Raw genomic sequence first — 20,249 nt, 5'->3', positions numbered from 1 at the left:
CACAGAACTTCCAAGCCAGACAACAGTCAAATAGCATTTAGTTCTATTCGCATATACACACACCGAACTATGCAATGTAAACAAGAAACACCAATATGAGCAATGTATGAAAAAAGCAAAACAAAATACATGTAGCACAGGTCGGACACATACCACACGCAGGCAGCTTTAAATGTGTCCATGTTTCCAATTGACTCAAGCAGTCAATAAAATATTCAGCTGGCCATGTGAAACCTGAACGACGCGATTTTCCAAGTCTTGGTCAACACGGGTCATTAAAACAAAAGTGCTTAAGTTGCCATACAAGCATGAAACCTCATCGTTGAACGTAAATATTTTTAAAGACAACATTACGCACGTGTGATAGCGTCCATCAATGTAACACACAATCCATGGCTTTACCGCATTTCCAAGGGGTTCATTATAAACATCAATCCAGAAAATGTGTTATTTGTTACAGCAAATTAAAAAAATAACTTGCCTCAGTACTTTACCGACTGCCTGCAGAACCATTTTACAACTTAATCCACTTTTGGGACTTCTCTGCGAATGAAGAGACGAACTGTCTCCAGGGATGGTGCAATGATCTCCAACCATGTCTGTTCTTAACCGACTTTCTCTGGACTAAACTCAAACTGCTCTGAGGCGATAGAGAACTATCATGGATTCAACAGGCACATCTCCACTAAAAAGTAAACTTCAACAGGAGTCTTGTTACTTGACACTCCTGTCGAACTCTCAGCCTATCGGTAGCATCTGAGGCGGAGCTGCGCACAACAGGCAGCAGAACTTTACTCCACCGTGTTATTTCGCACACGGTCGTCACAAAACACAGACACTGTCCATTGTAGCCAGTGGTGTAGTCTACGTAGAACGCGGGTAAGAGTAGGCCTATACCCACTTCTAAATTTCAGGGATTTCAGTATACCCACTTCAAATTGATTGACTCGTTGTTTTGAATAGCACAACTATGTACAGTATAGGCCTACGCACCATAAAAAGTAGACTACACCACTGATTGTAGCCCCTGCTTTAACCTAGAACTATAGCCATTTCACAGCAAACACTGCTCACTGGTATGGCTTGAACTATCGGACGTAGGAGCTACATTCATTTCGCAGTGTGTATTTGAGTGAGACTTGAACGTTACGCTCCTATATCTTCCACTTAACGCACCTTGTAGGCTACTTCAAAAATGAATGTCTTTAACCGAATGTGATAGCGATCAACCCACAGAACTCCAGAAACAACAGACACTGTCAAATTTCCCAATCAAGTCTTTATGTCCAAAGAATAATAAACGATTTCAAATGATTTGTCAAATGAAGTCTCTATTCAGGTAAGAAAATGTTGCAACCTTAAGTAGAAAGACGACAGGAACTGATTACAACCATTAAAACGGTGTAGTCCCACAACAATCGTTGTCAATGGGGTGAAATGAGAATTTCAGTATCTTTATAAGAACTTCCAAATCAACAGATTGTCTACGCAGCAACACAGTAGTAGGCCCATGTGCATCACTCTCCTTGTCCCGGTGAAGAATAGTCTGGAATTTCCCTCCAGAGCTGACAGACAAGTGCAAACTTGACTTTGGAGTCTGGGGGAGATCTACTGTGCGTCTGACAGCACAATGCTTGGCGGCTGCGCGCAGCTAAGTAGCCTAGTCTTCATCAGACTATGGCAGTTGAACATCAAGGTCCTGGACACTAATGTTAATACATTTGACAGGGCAAGCATTTTATCACTTGGGCAGCCATGTTGCAATTCCACTGATTTTACCACGCCATGGACATTTTGTCAAATTCCTGACAAAGCAGACTCAGAAAGAAATGTACCCGTTTGAAAACGTGAAAAAAATGACGTACTCCAGATATACTGTATGTTGAGTCAATTATTTAAAAAAATAAACCTGATCAGGGCAGAAAATGACATATGTGTAACCATTTTTCTCAGCTATGTTAGGTCTTTTGGATACTCAATGACAGCTGTTGGCCCAGTTCTTTAAATAAACGTAAGGCTAAGCATATGATTCACAGATTCTACTGCAGACAGTTACATAAATAGTGCTCACAATGGAGAAGCAGACTTTGACATTACAAAGTGGATAGGTAGTGCACAATACTCACCGTTAATCAAGCATTAACAATTAATCGTTAATCAAGATTATAACAATGCTTACATTACATTACATTACATTAGTATTTAGCAGACGCCTTTGTTCAAAGCGACTTACAAGGAGCAATTTAAACAAGAACAGGGTAAGGCACAGTGTACAGTTGGAGCACTGATAGCATTGTCCTACAAAGAGTAAAGAGGACAATGCATTAAAAAGTAGCAAAAGTAAACAAAGACCTCAAGGTGCAGTGTACAGTTGCAACACTGACAACACAATAGAAGCAACATCAAATAATAGGAAGGTAACAAGGCAAATTGGATAATAAGCAAGACATCTAGGTGCAGTGTACAGTTGCAACACTGGCAACAATGTCCAACACAATGATAAAGCAAAATAAGTAAAGGATTTAAAAGGATGTTAAAAGCAAATTAGGTACATAAAGATGTTAGGTACATAAGAGATGTTAATAGCAGTGGCTATTAGAGACTAAGACTAAGGAAAGAGACTAAAAACTAAAGGCTACAAGGTGAGTAGAGTTAGTTATGTGAGAGTGCAGGTGAGCTTTCTCGGAAGAGGTGAGTCTTCACTAGCTTCTTGAAGGCTCACCTCTTTCGCCAATGATGATCCGAACACTAACTGCCTGGCAGTAACAAAAGAATAACAGTGAATTCCAAAAGGGTGGATTTGAATAGTCGCATTAGTGTTAAGTATCCTGGGAGTAATTAAAATTTCATCTTGATGCCCGCTTCACCAGTCTCCAGATTTATGCATGCACAATTTAAGTTACCATTACAGATGTTTCAGCTGTTCCATTACACATTCTCCCTATGTTTTAGTTTTGCTGGTGTCAGTGTCTGAGTGAAATGCACTTTGGAAGATAAATTATGAAATACCACAACACACTAGTTTTTTATCTTCAGTCACCAACATGTGGGAAGGGGAATGGTCTCACAGAAAGCTACCAAGTGAGGCATTCAAAGGCTACCTAGAGTGGTTTACAAGCCATGCTTGGATGCAAAGCGAATTCTGAAGTGCCTTTCACCCTTTTACAAGTCGATGAACCACTTAAACAACTTTGGAAACATTATTTTAAAGTTGAGGGAAAAAAACCTTGCATTGCTGTAAAACTCTCTAGTCTAGGTGGTGATTGCGCAATCCCAGTGAAGTAAAAACTGGTGGTGGGCGTGGGTTGGACTATGCCAGCATGAGGTACAGCCTGTTTGGTGAAGGGGAAAAAAGCCTTTTAAAGTTTACAGAAAAAGGGGTGGAGGTGCCAAAATGAAGGCTGCAAAAAAAAAAAAAAAAAAAACGTGGAAGAACAAGGGTCTTTAAATAGCAACAGTTCTGTCACCAGGCCCGAGGACTGGACCGTAGTGTTTTCACAGGAGCCAGGCCCACAGACGAGCAGACGTGAGGGAGAACAGAGGCCGCTTTCATGACAGGACAAGGTTGAAAAAATAAAACGAGGAAAGAAAAATTGATGCTTGCGTCACTACCACTGTGACGACACGGACAGAAAAAAATTGTGTCTTTGAAAAAAAGGGGGGCACTGAGCTAATTTACTCACTTACCCTTTCTCAGTTCACTTTATGGTTGAAGAAAAAAAGGACCTAAAGCAAAAGTAACAGCTTCAAATTAAACAGAAGCTGCCACCACACCCACTTACCCCTACCAGCAGCACAATGGCCAGTCTGTTCAGCCATGGCTCCAGGTTGATGGGCAGCACCTACCAAGCTCTGACGTGAGCGAAGGGTGGAGGAGAGCCAACTAATCAACTGAGGATCTTTTCTCAGGGATGTGCAAGAGACCAATCAACACACGGTCCAGTCTGCTTACCTTCCCACTTACAGTACATTCACACTGGAGTCCATTTGGCATAAAATGTAAAACAAACACGACATGATGGATAGCCTTAGTAACAGACTTATGGTCCTTTCTTAAGTAATGCTCGCTTTATAAAGTAATGCTCCCCTTTAAAACAAGCCACACAGGGTTGAAACACTAGGATAAGCATAAACTGAGTCACTAACAATAGAATCCAACTAAAAGCCAACCCGAGGAGTGAAAGACAGAGGCAGGTGAGGGGGCTGATGGGTACCTGTGGAAGAGCGTCTTGAGAAGGCTGCGTGGAGAGTCTTGGACGCTGGGCTCAGCCTCTGGCTCTCTTCCTCCACCACCATCATCTGCCATGCTGACACCTGCCGTGCATACCACACCGTCTGACAGACTGGTTCAACTCTAACTCGACTGGTTCCCTCTAATGCTCAGATGACAAAAGGCGCTCGGCCAGGACAGTGTGAACGTGTACATGCGCACACACAGACACACACTATACACAGAGAACACACACCGGCAGACAGCAAGAGTCTACTCAAGACAAATGACTCAACATTCCTCACACCCAAGGGTGAAAAGAGCCCTGCGTTGGTCCGAGACTGTGGTCTCTGTGAGCGAGCACATCGTCCATCTGCTCAAGCTGATAAGGGGGGTGCTGTGGAGGCCTTGGTTCCCTAGATTAGTGTTGTGCATCTGCATTCGACTCAGGATACTGAAAGAAGGCGTTCTCTCAGGCTTTGGGCCCATCATGGCCTTGCATACTATACTCCCCAAAGTAAGTAAGCCAGACACCGTCCCCAAACCATTAATGAGGAACCAAGAGAAGTTGTGGCTGAAGTGCAAGCGTAATTACTGAGCTTATTATTGGCTAATTATGATGAGGATGGCCTCAACTACTCAGAGGAAGTTAGAAGGCATCAAATAGAGCATGGCTGCACGCTTGACTGAAATACCAGGGTCAAAAACAGCAATGTTAAGTGGTTGGATTTACCTATGCAGACAAGGACTATATTGTCAAGAAAATCTGCCATTGGCAGGAAAAAAATGCTATTAATTGCATGGTTACGGCAAATGTTGGAAATATACAGCCATGCAGACAATCAAGGCAGGCTTCAGTAGGTAATGCTTTTGGGAGAAATGTTGAACATTACAGCCAACAACATCAGCCTCTGGGTACGTGATGTTTTTTTTTTTTTAAAAGACTGGCACCAGCATTTTTGTCTTTGTCAACACAAGCTCCTTAGGGGCAATTTGTACCGAGTTCAACAAAAATAAAATGCCAGACTAGGCTGAAAATGGGCCCTGGACCGCAACTCCGTCTTGAATCTGTGACAGCACTTAAACGTGCAAGCATGGCATGAGTCACCCAAGAACGGCTCGTGTTCCACTCGCACATCAAAATGCAATTAGGCACCGTGTACAACAGGCCAGGGTTGAAAACCAGCAATTACATTGGCATGGCAAACTGAAAATACTGGTAGTCATTTGGACCAGAGCAGTTGAGGTTTCATGAATTTCAGCCCTGATCCTAACGCAAGTACAGTACTGGTATTGATGTGCAGGCCTCTCCTAAGGATCTCACATAATTCAACACTTAAGTAGCGTAAAGACCAGAAGCAGCGTTGCATAACCACTTCACCCCTGTGTTGATGTGGGAATATGAGGCCTTTGTGTGCGGGGGTTAAGGATCGGCCCTTGAGAGTCCCAGACTTTCACCATTTCCTGTTTCTGAAGGGGAGAGAGAGCAAGAGAGAGAGAGAGAGAGAAAGAGAGAGAGAGAGAGAGAGAGAGAGAGAGGGAGAGAGAGAGAGGGGGAGGGAGAGAGAGGGGGAGGGAGAGAGAGGGAGAGGGAGGGAGAGAGAGAGGAGCCCTCAGGAATCTGCGGCTGCATTGTGTGGCCCTGTGGGTCCAGCTTCCTCTCTCGACCCGGCCTTTCATATACACAGGCCCCTCTTCCTGTGTTTATGTGCCCTCTCGATAAGGGCCATGGTCCGGGGCTCCTGTGTCGTCTTTTTCTTGCAAACCAATGCGGCCGTATACCTTCCCCTCAAATATTATTCTTAATGATGGCAGCTGGTGGCTTTCCGGACAGAGCGAGAGAGCGAGATTGGTGATGATTGGTTTTCATCTTCTGTTTTTCGCCACACTGGGTCTTTCACAACCTTTTACTGGAAACAGACAGGGCCTGCTAGTCTTGCACAATCTCCATCATCCACGATCCTGAAATGTTTTTGCACATTTGCAACAGAACTTTTGGGAGTGGAGGTTACAAGGCCTTCGTTCTTCACTCACTCAACTCATTCTCTCCGGGATCAGAATGTTCTTTTTTGAGAGAAAAAAAGAAAACGATGTGCAGAGATAGGAGCTATCAGGGCTGTCACTTCACGAGGAACGCACCGCTGGCACGCAAAAAGGGAATGCTGTCAAGAAATGTGCTTTGCTCTTCAAAAGCATTCAAGGATTCTGGCAGGGAGAGGGGTGTATAAAAAAAACGGAGCAATTCCAGAACATTCAAAGGCAAGGCCTGACCACCAAAGGGAACGTCCAGGTCCCAAGTTTAAGTTACATGCATGCCTGTGACCATTATGACTGTCGCACACAACACACGGTGCATGGAAACAGTGTCTTATCTGCTTATCAGCTTACTAAGCCAGACAGGGCAGTGAGACAGAGCCGTGGAAATGGACACAGCAGAGTCCTTTCAGAGTGGCACAGCCCACTCAGTTGCTCCGTTTCCAGTTCTTTGATAGGGCAGGACAGGAGAGGAGAGGCAGTGGCACATTTGAATATCCCTTAGTCGTGACACCAGCGCATAACAGGGGCGTGACTGCGAATTGATGGGACACCTGACAAATAGGAGGCATAACTGCTGAGCCGGAGAGAGTGAGGGAGAGTGAAAAGGTTAAGCCGCCTCCATTAGGAGTCAAGTGCAGTGGAGACGCAGACATTAAAACTAAACACCTGCCAACTGCAGCAGGCATGGTGGTGGCAGGTCCAGCCAAACCTGCCCAGCATGGTGCCAGCAGCGCAGCTTAAGCCCTGGAGAGAAAAGAGCTAGCTGGTTTGTGAATGAACAAGGGGAGACGTCTGGACAATGTAAATATTCTCACCACCATGCTAGTGAAAAGTCATAAAAAACAAACACGGCAGGTCTGGAGTCGTTAAGCTACGAGGGTCAAGGGTTAAGCCTCAGGCTCCCAGCCAGAGAGCAAATAGTAGACGTACTTCAGTTGTACATTATCAGCAAATCAATCAGTCTTATTAATAATTGATAGATCTAGAGCTACTGTATGGTGACAGAAAAGCTGATAACGATGGAGATAGTTCAAATATCTGCAAGACAAAAAAACCTCAAAACAAGCTTTGACAACTCCACTGACAACGTCCTTATACGGAGTTAAGATGTTGGGTGTTATCAAAGCTCATATCTCACTGGGCCAGAATGCCCTTGGGTGTCCCAGAGGAAGAAGCACAGTGAAGCACATTGATTCTTTGCAGAAGTGAAAACATGATGAGGCAATGTGATGTTCTCTTACTGAGCAAGAGAGGAATCATCTCCAACTGAACACAGCAGTATGGGGTCAATCAAGCATGTAAAAGGCAAGTCCCCCACTAATAGAAGACACATGGAAGATGGGTACAGCATGTGAAACATCCCCTCCAAAACTTGGAGACAGTATCAGTCCTATTGTGTCACAGCTCCCTTGTGTTTGTAGACAAACAGAACAGAACAATCACAGAAAACACACACACACACCCTGTGGTAAACAGATACGGTACGTTTAAAAAGGTTTGCAAACATTTGACACAACACTGTTGCCTTACACTACAACTAGACAATCAAGCAAGAATAGCAGCTACAAAGAGACAGCCAGCATGAGTACAGTACAGAGTATAGCCTATTTATTGTGCACTCATTGCAACCCTATGCTAGCCTAGTAAACTACATCAACCTTGTAGAATGTTGTGTGATATGTTTTTCATACAGGTTAACTTTATTTTGGTCGAAAATTTCTGCCTAGAATGGAGTTCACTCTGCACAATAGTCAGACTGATCTTCAAATATTTACAGTCCGAGACTCTGGGAAAGGAATCAGACAATGAGGAGAAGCATGCTATAAAAATAAGACGAAAGATGAGCACTCCAAACACGGTAGCCTGTAACTTGAGTGCCAACTTCCTCCAAGCACATGAACAACAGTCTGCCGAAAACCATGTGAGGGAGTTGATGAATCCTCGTGAGGCAACTCCGCACCTCCGCCCTCTCCTCTCTTTCCTCCTCCGTTTCTCTGTCCCTCTCTCTCTCCCCATGTCTCTTTTCCTCCTTTTCCTCCTTCTCCTCCTCCTCCTGCTGCTCTCCCTCCTTCCCTCTTCATCACCCCACTCTCAGGGGGCAGAGCAAGAACAGTGTGAAAGGAGGGAACACACGCTCTGCCAACACAGCCTTTTGTTCGGAGTGAAACGTGCAAGGATTGCGTTGACCCGCACCATCCGCAAAACATCCGGGAGAGAGAAGACGAGAGAGGGAAGGGAAGAAAAGAAAAGGAAAGGAAGAGGATAGGAGAGGGGGGAGAGCCATAAACAAACTCAATGTTTTCTGATCGCTTCAAGCATGGGGGCGTTAGGGATGAGACAGTCTTTTCTTCTCTTACCCTCTGTCTGACTCAGTCAGGAGACAAAAAAGGAAAGGAGGGGAGAATAAGAACAAGAAAAGAAAAGAAAAGAAAGAGGAGTAAATAAAGTAAGCAAAGTGAAGTGGCGTCGTCCTGGGAGCCTTAGCCACGGAGCTGCTCAGGGCACTGCAGCCCTGGATGCCAGTGCCAAAAAACCTGAAGCTGCAGTAATCCATTATCTCCTGGACAAAGAGAGCGCAAACGAGCCTCCGCGTGCACACACAGACACGCGGAGGAAGAGACTGCTTGGAAAAAAAACAACAACTTGCCTCACAGACGAGTGAGGGACGCAACAGTTTAGGCAAAACAAAAATATACTCGCTCACTGGCGAGCAGTATCGAGACAATAGCAAGTGCTTATTTAGCTCACTTAGGCACTCTGTCTTATTCAAGGATTGATAAGACTGGCATGCAGCACACAAAGAAAGTAAACGTTAAGGACAATGTCACAAACACAAAGCACTTATATAACAACAAGCCACCCCCACCCCCCCATCGACACCCAGACCCCTCCACCTGACACGCAAACCGGGTACCCGTATCTCAGCTGAAAAAAAAAGGTAAACATTTTCCTCTGTCGGTAAGAACCCCAACCTCCATCCCCCACCTTACCCACCACCTCTTTATACTCAGATGCCATCAACAGATTCGAGACTTGAAGAAAGACAGGGAGTGGAATCGCTTTCGTGGCTACAGTCAGACAACACAAAGACCTCAAAGAGCACGTTCCGTTTGTCCCCCCCACCCACCATCATCTGAGTCAAGCAACAAGAGTACTGGTACCTATAGAAGAAGCAGTCCCAACAGTCACAGCAGATCAGCACCCCCATGAAGAGAGAGACAACCAGGCAGGCGATGGTGGGTGATTATCCGGCCCAATTCCGCGTCCTCTTTGCCCCCCCCTAGTTGCCCAAGGGTACCCGCTGCTGTGGTGGTGCTCCTCGCATGGTAAACATCTGGAAGTCAGCTTGTGCCGTCTGACTCCCAGTAAAAAAGATGCTGCTGTTACTGTAGTGTGATGTGGCTGGCTGGCTGTCTGACTGAATGGAGCAGCAGTGGAGACAGCGAGAGAGGGTTGCAACGAGAATAAAGAGCTGCCAGAGAACACCAGCACCAGCCCACCACCAGTTGTGCCGGGCTCTCCGCGTCTGTGTGTGTGTGTGTGTGTGTGTGTGTGTGTGTGTGTGTGTGTGTGTGTGTGTGTGTGGTCAGCACAGCAGGCAGGCGGGCAGACAGGACGACCCTCAAACAGAACATATCACATCTATCTCAATTCCTCGCCGTTATCTCTCGTGCCTTTCCTCTAAGGATACACAGAGGGCCGCTCGCAAATAAACATTCTGCACTCTGCCTTCTTCCAAGTACCCCCCTCCCCACACACACTCAGGGCGATTAAGTTGGCTGGTGGTGCATGTGCAGAAATACTGGTGTGTGCTGACTCTTTTCCTGTAGAGACTCAAAAGGCTTGGAAGGATTTAAAAAAAAAAAAACACTAATGTGGCAAAAGCAATAAAATCAGCTTTTAATCTTGATCATCCAATCTAATTAAACCACTACCATTTCACAAGGCAATACCCCCCTCTGTGTAAAAAGTCATAATACTCAGTCTGGAAATTGATGCAAACCTTTTAAAAGGGAAGATGAAAACCACACACCCACATACTGTACTGATGATGATGATAATGATTTCAGCCCTCATCATCTAGCAGCTGGATCAAACCACAAATTTAATCTTCAGTGATCACTGACCTGTGCCCTCCTCCTAGGCAGCAGGACAACACTGACACTGTCAGTCAATGTCAAACAGTTCACTCTGCTTTTGTCCAACAATTGTAGTGATAAATCTGTGTATTCCTATAATGCGTTGTGTAGTGCATTTAATTGACACCTGTCCTGCAGAGAGAGAGAGAGAGAGAGAGAGAGAGAGAGAGAGAGAGAGAGAGAGAGAGAGAGAGAGAGAGAGAGAGAGAGAGAGAGAGAGAGAGAGAGAGAGAGAGAGAGTGTGTGTGTGTGTGTGTGTGTGTGGTCATTTCGTGGAAGAGAGCCCATGACTGATGCTGTTCTCTGTGGAGAGGTTACCTCAGATGCCCTTGTGAGATGGCGATGATTATTGAGGCTTTGCATACTACACACTGCTCTGAGTATGAGCTCAGAGACGGGAAAATGGGCTCAGCTATGCTTAGTGAAAGACGATGACAACCTTGTTACTTTGTTTAGGGATACACTGTTGCGAATAAAATGTGTCGATGTGTTCTGAATGTATGGGGAAGGTTCGCTGGTTCAGCAGCATTCACAGTACAAGACCATATATAATCGTGTCAATGTAACATTGAAGAAGCAGTGTAAAAAAGGATTCCCGCTTATTATTTGTCATTGTGTTCTGTGATCTGGTTGTGCTGCTGAGTATCGTAAGAGAAACCATCCCTCTCTTATTGGAAACAGAAACGCTGCAGTATCATACGGCACATACCTATTCAACGTATAGGAGCCATTCCTCTTCAGCCTCATCCCAGCAGTCAGGAATCGAACAATGTACTCCAGAATGGGTTGAATACGAGCGTCTAATACCTGCCGAAATCGATCTTTATAATTCACAAAATAAAAGCAGGAAGAGCGGGGATATTCCCTATGACGAATAATTCCTTCCGCTTCAACGATTCCTTTCCCGAACTCCGCCTAGAGAAAAACTGAACGCGGCTGTGTCGAGTATTTCTGGAGAGATAGATACCCGTGTCAAAGACACCTTCAGCTTTCATGGAGTGGTTAAACTGAGTTTGACTATCTGCATCGATAAGAAAACAGGCTGTCGTCATACCCACGAGTTACATCGTTTGAGCACAGTCGCATGGATGAGGCAATGACAAGCTGCTGTTACAAATGTATCAACCGTGTAACAATGACAAACGAAAGTTACAATATAGCGTCAATAAAGTACCTGCAGTAAGCACGTTTCAATATTAGCTTAAGGTTGGCTTTTCAGCTTAGTCTTCAGTGTAAATAAAAGCGCTAATCACTGGGCTACTGTTTCACCTCCTACTGAAAGCTCCCATGCCCTGCTCAGCACTGATGATAAATCGCAAGCTCATTAAAGAGGAATAATCTAATGCACGTCAAAGTACACGCGCACACCACTAACAAAAGATCCTGCATACAACCTGCAAACAAAGCACGCGCTATCTGCAAAAGGTACAGCACGATATGACACAAACAACGGTGAATTTTGACGTTAAGCTGTCAGAAATCCCTACTACTGGCAGTTTCCCATAAACGGTAGCAACTCGTCAGGTTATAAAGTTTTTTTTGTTCTGTTGTGGTCTGTCTCTTTGTTAGTCTATCCTGTTGGAAGATTCCCTTTCGCCCAGATTGCTCTCTCAAAGCAGCAAGGCAGATCTCATCCTAAGATAGATCTATGACAACGACTTAACCCCTCGCAGCCTTGACTGGTAGGTAGATCAGCTCTTTGTGTGCAGAAGAGAAAGAAACTATTTTATAGCCTACAGCTAAACCACTGTATTCTGTGAGACGAAGAGAAATAAGCTCTAGTGTTTTGAAACGGAGTGGTGGCGGTATAATCACCAATCTACATGACAGTTTTGGGCTAATGCCACAGATGCTATGCTTGCTTTGTGACTTCACACACCACAATCGCCATAGATGTCAGCTGCAAACTAGAGGTAAGTCATTTCTTTTTTCCCTGAATATTTACAGAGACAACAGGAAAAGAAAAAAAACTTCCAGCCTCATTACGCAAACTACACTCAGTCCCAGCCCAGTGGCAGAGGTGTGGATTTCTGCAGCACTCCGCCCAGTTGGGCAGGCCACGGTATAAAACTAACTTGTGTCAAAGTTTAGCACTCCTAGTCAACATGGCCAAGCCTAAGCATGCATCAGAGGAGGAGAGGAGAGAAAGGTTAGTCACTCACTCCCTCACTCGCAGATAACTGTGGGAGAGGGGCCAGCTTGATGTTCAAAGGCATGAGGGTATGGTTGTGTGCCAGCTTGAGCTCGGCAGATATCTGTGAATTCATCAGTGAAATCAACTCCCTTTTTACCCATACCACAGCATCAATTCACACGTCCGATACCCCCCTCTAAAATATGACTATGACACAGATACTATAAAAAGCCAGGGCCTAAATGCCTACAGTACGTACGCAACCCTTTTGAGAATGAATCGGAAGAGGGTAGACTGTTCACTTTCACACACCCACAAAAGTACTTTAGTCTGAGCACAAATACATAACTGCCCAGCATTTTCAGCCTGTATGTATTCCTGAGAATATTTGGAAATCAACCATTCGGAAACTCTGAACCAAAACTAGATTTTCAGGGCCCCTTCACCTGGAAACAAAAGAGACATGCACAGCAACAATGCAGACAATGCAAGGCCGGATAACCTGAATATTTCCTTTGAAGTCTGTACTGTCTGTGTGTGAGCACAGTAATTGAAATTGCCAAGAGCTTGTCAATCTAGAGCAGATAGTCTGCCGTCTGTCATCATCTGGGAGCACGTGTCTGAGTGAGATCGAGGGCATCAGGACATGCAGGTCACCGAGTCGCTCAGTACTGGTGTTATGCAATCAGATCTCCCACTGCTTCTCCAGTGGTACGGACATCTTAAATATGCATGTGGGTACCTGGGGGCCAGCACAACAGCAGCTAATGGATGTTGCCAACAGGTAACTTAGCTTAACACACATGCTACAGATTGGAGGAGCCAGGATCCTAAAGGGGCTTTAAAATAACCCCCAGGACAAAACCGCTTTCAACAATAGCCATATATTTTTGCAAGTGGCTCACAACACACTCCAGAAATGCCTCTGTTCTACACAGCATACATGTGTTCCCACACTGTTTCATTTTGAACCATCATATGGTCTGGTTCAAAGGCTGAAGAGTGATTGTGTAGACTAGAGTAAAGTAGAGTAGAGTGCTTTTATTAATGCCAAAGAAAATTAAGGTGACCAGCAGCATACATATACACAATTAAATACAAAACCCTAATACAGTGTAGCATTGATTATTGGCTAGCTACCGACCAGGTCTAGTAGTTGCTAAAAAACAGTCAAGTGGAATCAAAGCCATGGGAAGTTTTCCTGATTTAATGCAGTGCAAGTAACATACAATATAAACCAGAGACACCCAAACAGTGCTACCCTGGCAGGTACGCGTTGCTATATTGGGGAGCCAATTGAGGATGTTGTGGCTAGCTACCGACCAGGTCTAGTAGTTGCTAAAAAACAGTCAAGTGGAATCAAAGCCATGGGAAGTTTTCCTGATTTAATGCAGTGCAAGTAACATACAATATAAACCAGAGACACCCAAACAGTGCTACCCTGGCAGGTACGCGTTGCTATATTGGGGAGCCAATTGAGGATGTTGTGGTGCACTTGACCTTGGCTTTTACCCTTGACTTGAAACGCTTCATCCTCAATCGCTGCCCTTCACTTCCCCATCACGACTGAGTTTGGAGGAAACGGGAGGGAAGGGAGGGGGAGATCAGCATCCGCCACCTCACTGAAGTTCTGCATTCAGCACCAGCAGCATCGCTGCATTACGTAACCTGGACACTTTACTACGCAGAGGCGTTGCATCCTTATTTATCGACGGGCCTACACACACACAGTCACCATGCAAACCACAGAGGCCTCACTCCAGTCCAGGCACACTGCCGCTACACTTACGCCACCGCCTTGCGTGTAACTGTACTGTGCTCAGGAATGCAAATAACTGAAGCGAAGTGAAGTCCCCCCACCCACTTCTGCAGGTTATCTAATCGGCCTTTGCCACGCTCCTCTCTCCGTCGCTTAGAGATGCTTCAAGCGCCGATTGCGGAGTGCATTTTTCCAATGCCTCTCCTGCCGTACCCCTTTAAGGAGAGAGAGAGAAAGACACCAGTGTTCTCTTTGACAAACATCAAGGAGCACTGGAACTACTACCGTCACCGCTTTCTTTTGCGTCATAGACACTCTGCTCCTTGATGCTGCTGCTGCAGTGTTTCTTCTCGTCTGGTCCTTTATTCTAAGTGGCTGGCTATGAAGGGGGGAAAGGAGCTAATTTGAGACTGGATGACGGTGCCCAAATGTGGTCAGAGACTGATAAGAGGAGAGATGCTCAGAGGGCCATACACCAGAGAGAGAGAGAGAGAGAGAGAGAGAGAGAGAGAGAGAGAGAGAGGCGAAGCGATAAGCTGCATCTAATGATCACTCATTTATAATCCGAACACAGCCTCTGCACCAGCTCCCTCGCTTACCTCATCAGGAGGAGGGTCTGGGTGTGTTGTGTACGTGTCCATGTGTGTCTATGTGGTGGTGAGTAAGTGTCTGTGTGTTTTGTGCCTGTTTTGTCTTGCACCAACTGCATGATGCAGATGAACACGCCTTACACTTCACTGAAAGAGGAGAGGGGATGGGGGCTTTGATGCAATTTCAAGCAAGGACACACAAGTGGTCACACACACACACACGCACACGCACACAGCCTTGTTAGCCATTCTGAGGTAGAATGGTGCCTTGAGGATTGATGGCTAATTAAACTCTATTCAGGGAAAGAGGCGTGGGTGGGGTAGTGCCTCCATCACACTACCCTGCCAGGCTGATGGGACCAAGTGCCCCTGGTGGCCTGCATGGAGTGCGTCACTTCCTCTCAGCCAAGCAAAACAACCATCACCCACGTCACACACACACTCCAAGACAACCGCACACACGCACACACGCACACATGCGTTCACACAACAAAATACAGGGCTCTTAAAGCACTCCTTCAAAAGTGAACTATTATCTTCTCATAAGGGCCATAGAGTACATTAAACATGTTGCAGCCTTTAGTCCACATCATAATATGCCCTACAGCAGCAATAATGCATTTTTTCTCTCTCCTTTCCTCTCTCCCTCCCTCTCTCAAAGTGGTGCTCCGACATTTCCCATGAACCCTCAGGCTTTGGCACTGAGCACACCGTCCCCCTTATACAGGGCTCCCTGCCGCCCACTGCTTCCTGCCCGTCTCCAGTGCTTCCTGCCCCCACAAACCCCTGCCCCCAACCTCCTCCTCTTCTTCTCCTCCTCCTCCTCCTCTTCTCCTCCACCACCTCCTAAACCTTCTCAACCTACTGCTCTTCTCCTCCTCCTCCTCCTCCTCCTCTTCTCCTCCACCACCTCCTCAACCTTCTCCTCCTCCACCACCTACTGCTCTACTGCTCTCCTCCTCCTCCTCCTCCCCCTCCCCCTCCTCCTCCTCCTCCTCCTCCTCCTCCTCTTCTTCTTCTTCTCCCACTGGCTGCCCAGAGTCTCTCTGCTCCTGGTTGGATTGGGCTGCTGTGTGGATCCATAGTGTGCCCACGGAGGCAGGCGGTCAGCAGGGGCGGCCACAGAGGGAGCAGGCCCTGAGCCCACTGACGCAGGAACACAGAGCCCTCCTGTGCTGTACAGTCAGCACACAGTCAGAGCAGACTGCTATATTACTCCACCACCTACCTACAACTGCCCTGCTAGCCCTTTCCTTTTATAACTTGTCTGACCGGTGGGTATTTTTCACTCTTGCACTGCTTTTATTAGTGCAGTGTTGAGAAGAACCATCTGTGACCACCACTATGCATCCTTCTGAAATGTCTGGATAACACAATGTATGCCGTGCAGTACAGTGAGTTGGAAATCACACACTGTACTCAATGCACACTTAAAAAGCACACACTGCTTGTTTATTTGACTTTGAAACAGTGTTTTGAAAGGCCAATCAAAAGTCAGAGGGCATTGCAGGCGAATAACAGGCAACCCTATAACCGTAAAAAAATGCAATTGACTTACAACCAAAACTTGACTTCTAAAAAATGGGGAAAGCAACTTTTAACTAGCCGTCCACAAAAGACACTAACAATAGCCTAGTTTTTATAAAGTTTGGAGAAGAGGGTCATCTCAGAAGCTCAAAAAAGAGAGATAGTTCCACCTCCAGCCAGCAGGACAACCAAAGAGGAAAACAACCTAGTGTTACATTAACTTAATTTGGGCTCCAAAATTGATAAAAAGGCAAGACTGAACGATGACGTGCACTTCAGAGTGCAGGTCCCTGTCCTTGTTATTGGTATGCAGACCAGACCAGACCAGAACAGGGCAGAGGAACACAGAGCAAGCCAGTCTTGACTCTAAACAGTGTCCCTGTGCCCTCTGACTCTGATGAGCCAGCCGGTAAACAAATGCCATATCAGGCCTTCCCAGGCCAGCCTGCACCTGCAGAACACTGGGACTGCAGCAGCTGCAATCAACAAACTTCGCACACAGCACAGTCCTCTCTCTTTCAGACTCACGCAACACAGAGCTAGAGAGAGAGAGAGAGAGAGAGAGAGAGAGAGAGAGAGAGAGAGAGAGAGAGAGAGAGAGAGAGAGAGAGTCGAGAGCAAGTGAGAGCGAGAGCGAGAGAGAGAGAAAGAGAACGAGAGAGAGAATCGCTCATTCTATGGGTGGGTGAACATTCACACTTTCTGACACAAACACAGTGATATTTTATGGACTAGCTTTACTGGAAGACTTTCTCTTTCTTTGCCCCATTATGGAATACACACCCAGCAAAAATATACCTCAGTAATCATCTGATACCTTGGTAGGACCAGATATAATGGCTGTACTCAAGTAGGGAGGCAGTGAATGACCAGCTCAGTGAATGGTGACCATCTGAAAGACTACTGATTGGCGGAGAAACTGGTGATTAGCTGCACCCTCTGTCCTCAGCTGTGGTGAGGTGAGACACACAATGATAAGATATTACATTTTTAAAATTACATTACACTTGGCTGACACTTTAACCAATACCCTGTAAATAATAACTGTACGTCTGTTGGGTTAACAGTCCCTGGGGCAAAGAGGGGACAGGTGAGGTTAGGTGCCTTGCTCAAGGGCAGTTCAGCCATGGATGGAGATGTAGGGAGAGGTAAGGCTGGGATTCAAAACTTACAACCATCTGATCTCAAGTCCACGTCCCTAACCATTAGGCCAAACCTCTGCAATGATCCTCACTCAGTAGCATCAGTGCTTCCACCAAGTGAAGTTCTATATTTGATCTCACTCAGCACATGACCTCACTGCTTTCTCACAGCTTTTGACTAAAAAATAAAACCCTGCGATGCTCTAGCACCATCTGGTGACTAAATTGAGAACTGCAGCTCAGGCAGAAGACAGGAAGTAGAATGTGCACTCTTCCTCTGGTGGTTACAGACCTGGGGGGTCAGAGGGCCACAGCTATTGAAGTGCAGGATTATTGCAGAAAGAAAGAGAGAAAGACACACAGAGAGAGGGATCGAAAGAGAGTGAAAGAGAAAGTGAAAGGGAAAGCAGAGGCCCCCCCGGAACGGCTCTTATGTAATGAGCTCAGCTGATTTCACGCTCAGCGATTCACTCGTGCGTCTCTCCAGCGCGGATGGAGTGAGAGGAGAGCTGCTGCACTGTCACTCATCAGCTAAGAGCACAGGGTGCCCCTGTACTGTGCAAATCGCTAGCTCACTTGCCCTCTCAACGCATCACACGTATTCTCCATCATCAAATCAAGCAATCATCAATAAAATCACAGGATAATCATAATCCATCATGAAGCTATAAACTGAGCTCCCTAAAAATGTGGATTACAGATTAGTGTATAAAAATAACTTTACTACACACACTGAAAAACCAATACTATTGCTGAGCTAGGCTTATTGTTATACAACCCTTTGAGGAGTACGTTTTTTTTGCCCCAGTCCTTTTAGAATTTTACTTTGACATTCCACAGACAGCTCCTAAAGACATTGGAACTCCAGCTAAATGTTTTGCGTTCCCCCTGATCTGTAACACCAGTCATCACATCACCTGCATGTAATGGCTCGTTCCTAAAAGGGTTAAGAATGAACTTCAGCTTGATCCAGTCCAGTTCCTGGCTTGTTTGTGTGGTGGATTCCTGGAGACATGAAAGTGACTGCCAAGCATTCCTGGGAGGGCGGTATGGGGTGGTGTGGTGAGGTGTGCTGTTGTGTTTAAAGGCCATCCTGGTCAGTCAGGGTCTGGGTAGAGAGAAAAGGCCTGCGTCCGTTCCTGTCCTACATTAGACCGACCTCAATCGCTAGCTCGCAACTCACGCATGTACACACAGGCCTACGCACACACACTAGTGAGTGGGAAAGGTCAAGTAGACTACTACTGTAGTGCAGTAATCACTGAAAGTGTGCTGTGTCTGAAAGAGTATAGTGTGAGAATTAGCTTGCGTAAAATACTATCTTCCACTAACTAGGGCTGCACGATTATGGAAAAAAAACAATCACGATTATTTGGCTCAAAATCATAATCACGATTATTAATCATGATTATTGATTTTTGCTGATTTTTAAATCACGATTTCAATATCACAATTATATCACTATTTTCGATTATTTTCGATTACTTGTGTAACCCTAACTCATGCTATTGTGTTTGAATGTGAAGGAGAGGGGACAGTACAGTGCAGGGCCCGGCGTCTGTCGTTGGTTTCCTCCGCCGAGCTGGCTGGTATTTAGCAGCTTCCCACAGTAACAGGGGGAAGCTTAAGTATTGCAAAACAGCTAATTACATCGCCGCCTCGTCTGACACGCAACACACGGCCTTGCGGCACTCACTCACTCGCTCGCTCACTCTCTCTTGGTACCCCTGCAGCACATGGCAGGAGAAAATCAACGGCGCCCAGCCCAGAGAGATGGATGAAATGACATGATGTGCCTTGCGACTCACCTACACTGCACACGCAATGCATGCAACGTTGGGCATACAGACACTCCCATTATACGCCAACTAAAGACAGCTAACCTGTGCCCAGGTGAAACCATCAATGACACCAACCTGTCAGTAAAAGCAATGTGTTTTGCTTTTCTTATTAACAATGAAATAGCCAATAAAAACAGTTAGGATTACGAAAGTATTTAGCATAGATGCACACACACATACGCGCACACACATTAACAAGTGAGACAAGTTAGACCTGAACTTGAGGAAGGAAAGACAACAAGCAACGGCAACATGTCAGGACAAAAATCAGGCTGCACCCTGAAATCAGTTACACGGCATTCATTTTCAGCAGTGCTCACCTGTTTTTGTGTAGAGTGCGAGAGTGCGAGAGAGAGAGAGAGAGAGAGAAAGAGAGAGAGAGAGAGAGAGAGAGAGAGAGAGTTTGAGACTTGTGTGTGTATTATGAATGCGTGAGAGAGCCTGAGTGTGTGAGAGACAGACATGGAGCGAGAGAGAGACCGACAGACGGTGTTTTCATAAAAGCACGGCCTGGACTGTTCATTTAGTTTAATCTGGCGATGCGCTGAAGCCTCTCTATGAACGGCAGTTCAGTATAGGGTCCTGACTGAGAGAGAGAGCTAGATAGGCGGCTATGAAGATGCCGGATTACAGATGCATTAAAGTGCGCTCCACAGCTGGACGCCAGCTTACATAACAACCAACCAGCCAGCCAGCGGTGGGACTGGACGCTGCCTACAATGTCCCTAACCAGCACTACTGCAGGGTTGGCTGCTGTGCCTGCCTACTGTGTGTGTGTGTGTGTGTGTGTGTGTGTGTGTGTGTGTGTGTGTGTGTCTGTGTCTGTGTCTGTGTGTGTCTGTGTGTGTCTGTGTGTGTCTGTGTGTGTGT

General features: G+C 45.9%; 1 protein-coding gene across 4 annotated transcripts in view; it reads right to left on the bottom strand.

Moving 5' to 3' along the window:
• LOC134438223 (MOB kinase activator 2-like) overlaps window positions 1-20,249 on the bottom strand; it is a 56,712-nt gene that overhangs the window by 16,345 nt on the left and 20,118 nt on the right. The window contains exon 1 of one of the 4 annotated variants that reach the window (XM_063187720.1): window positions 11,096-13,827. The exons of 1 other annotated variant lie outside the window; for it this stretch is intronic. In XM_063187720.1, coding sequence (XP_063043790.1) covers window positions 11,096-11,133 — 38 coding nt within the window. In that variant the 5' untranslated portion in view covers window positions 11,134-13,827. Of the gene's footprint in view, window positions 1-4,214; window positions 5,675-9,408; window positions 10,484-11,095; window positions 13,828-20,249 lie in introns of those variants that run through there. 2 more of the 4 variants (XM_063187719.1, XM_063187717.1) reach the window with 2 other exon arrangements.

This window comes from Engraulis encrasicolus, chromosome 22 (assembly GCF_034702125.1).
Source record: "Engraulis encrasicolus isolate BLACKSEA-1 chromosome 22, IST_EnEncr_1.0, whole genome shotgun sequence".
Classification (NCBI taxonomy): domain Eukaryota; kingdom Metazoa; phylum Chordata; class Actinopteri; order Clupeiformes; family Engraulidae; genus Engraulis; species Engraulis encrasicolus.
The sequence above is the reverse complement of the archived record's forward strand: the minus strand, read 5'-3'. Positions and strand labels throughout refer to the sequence as shown.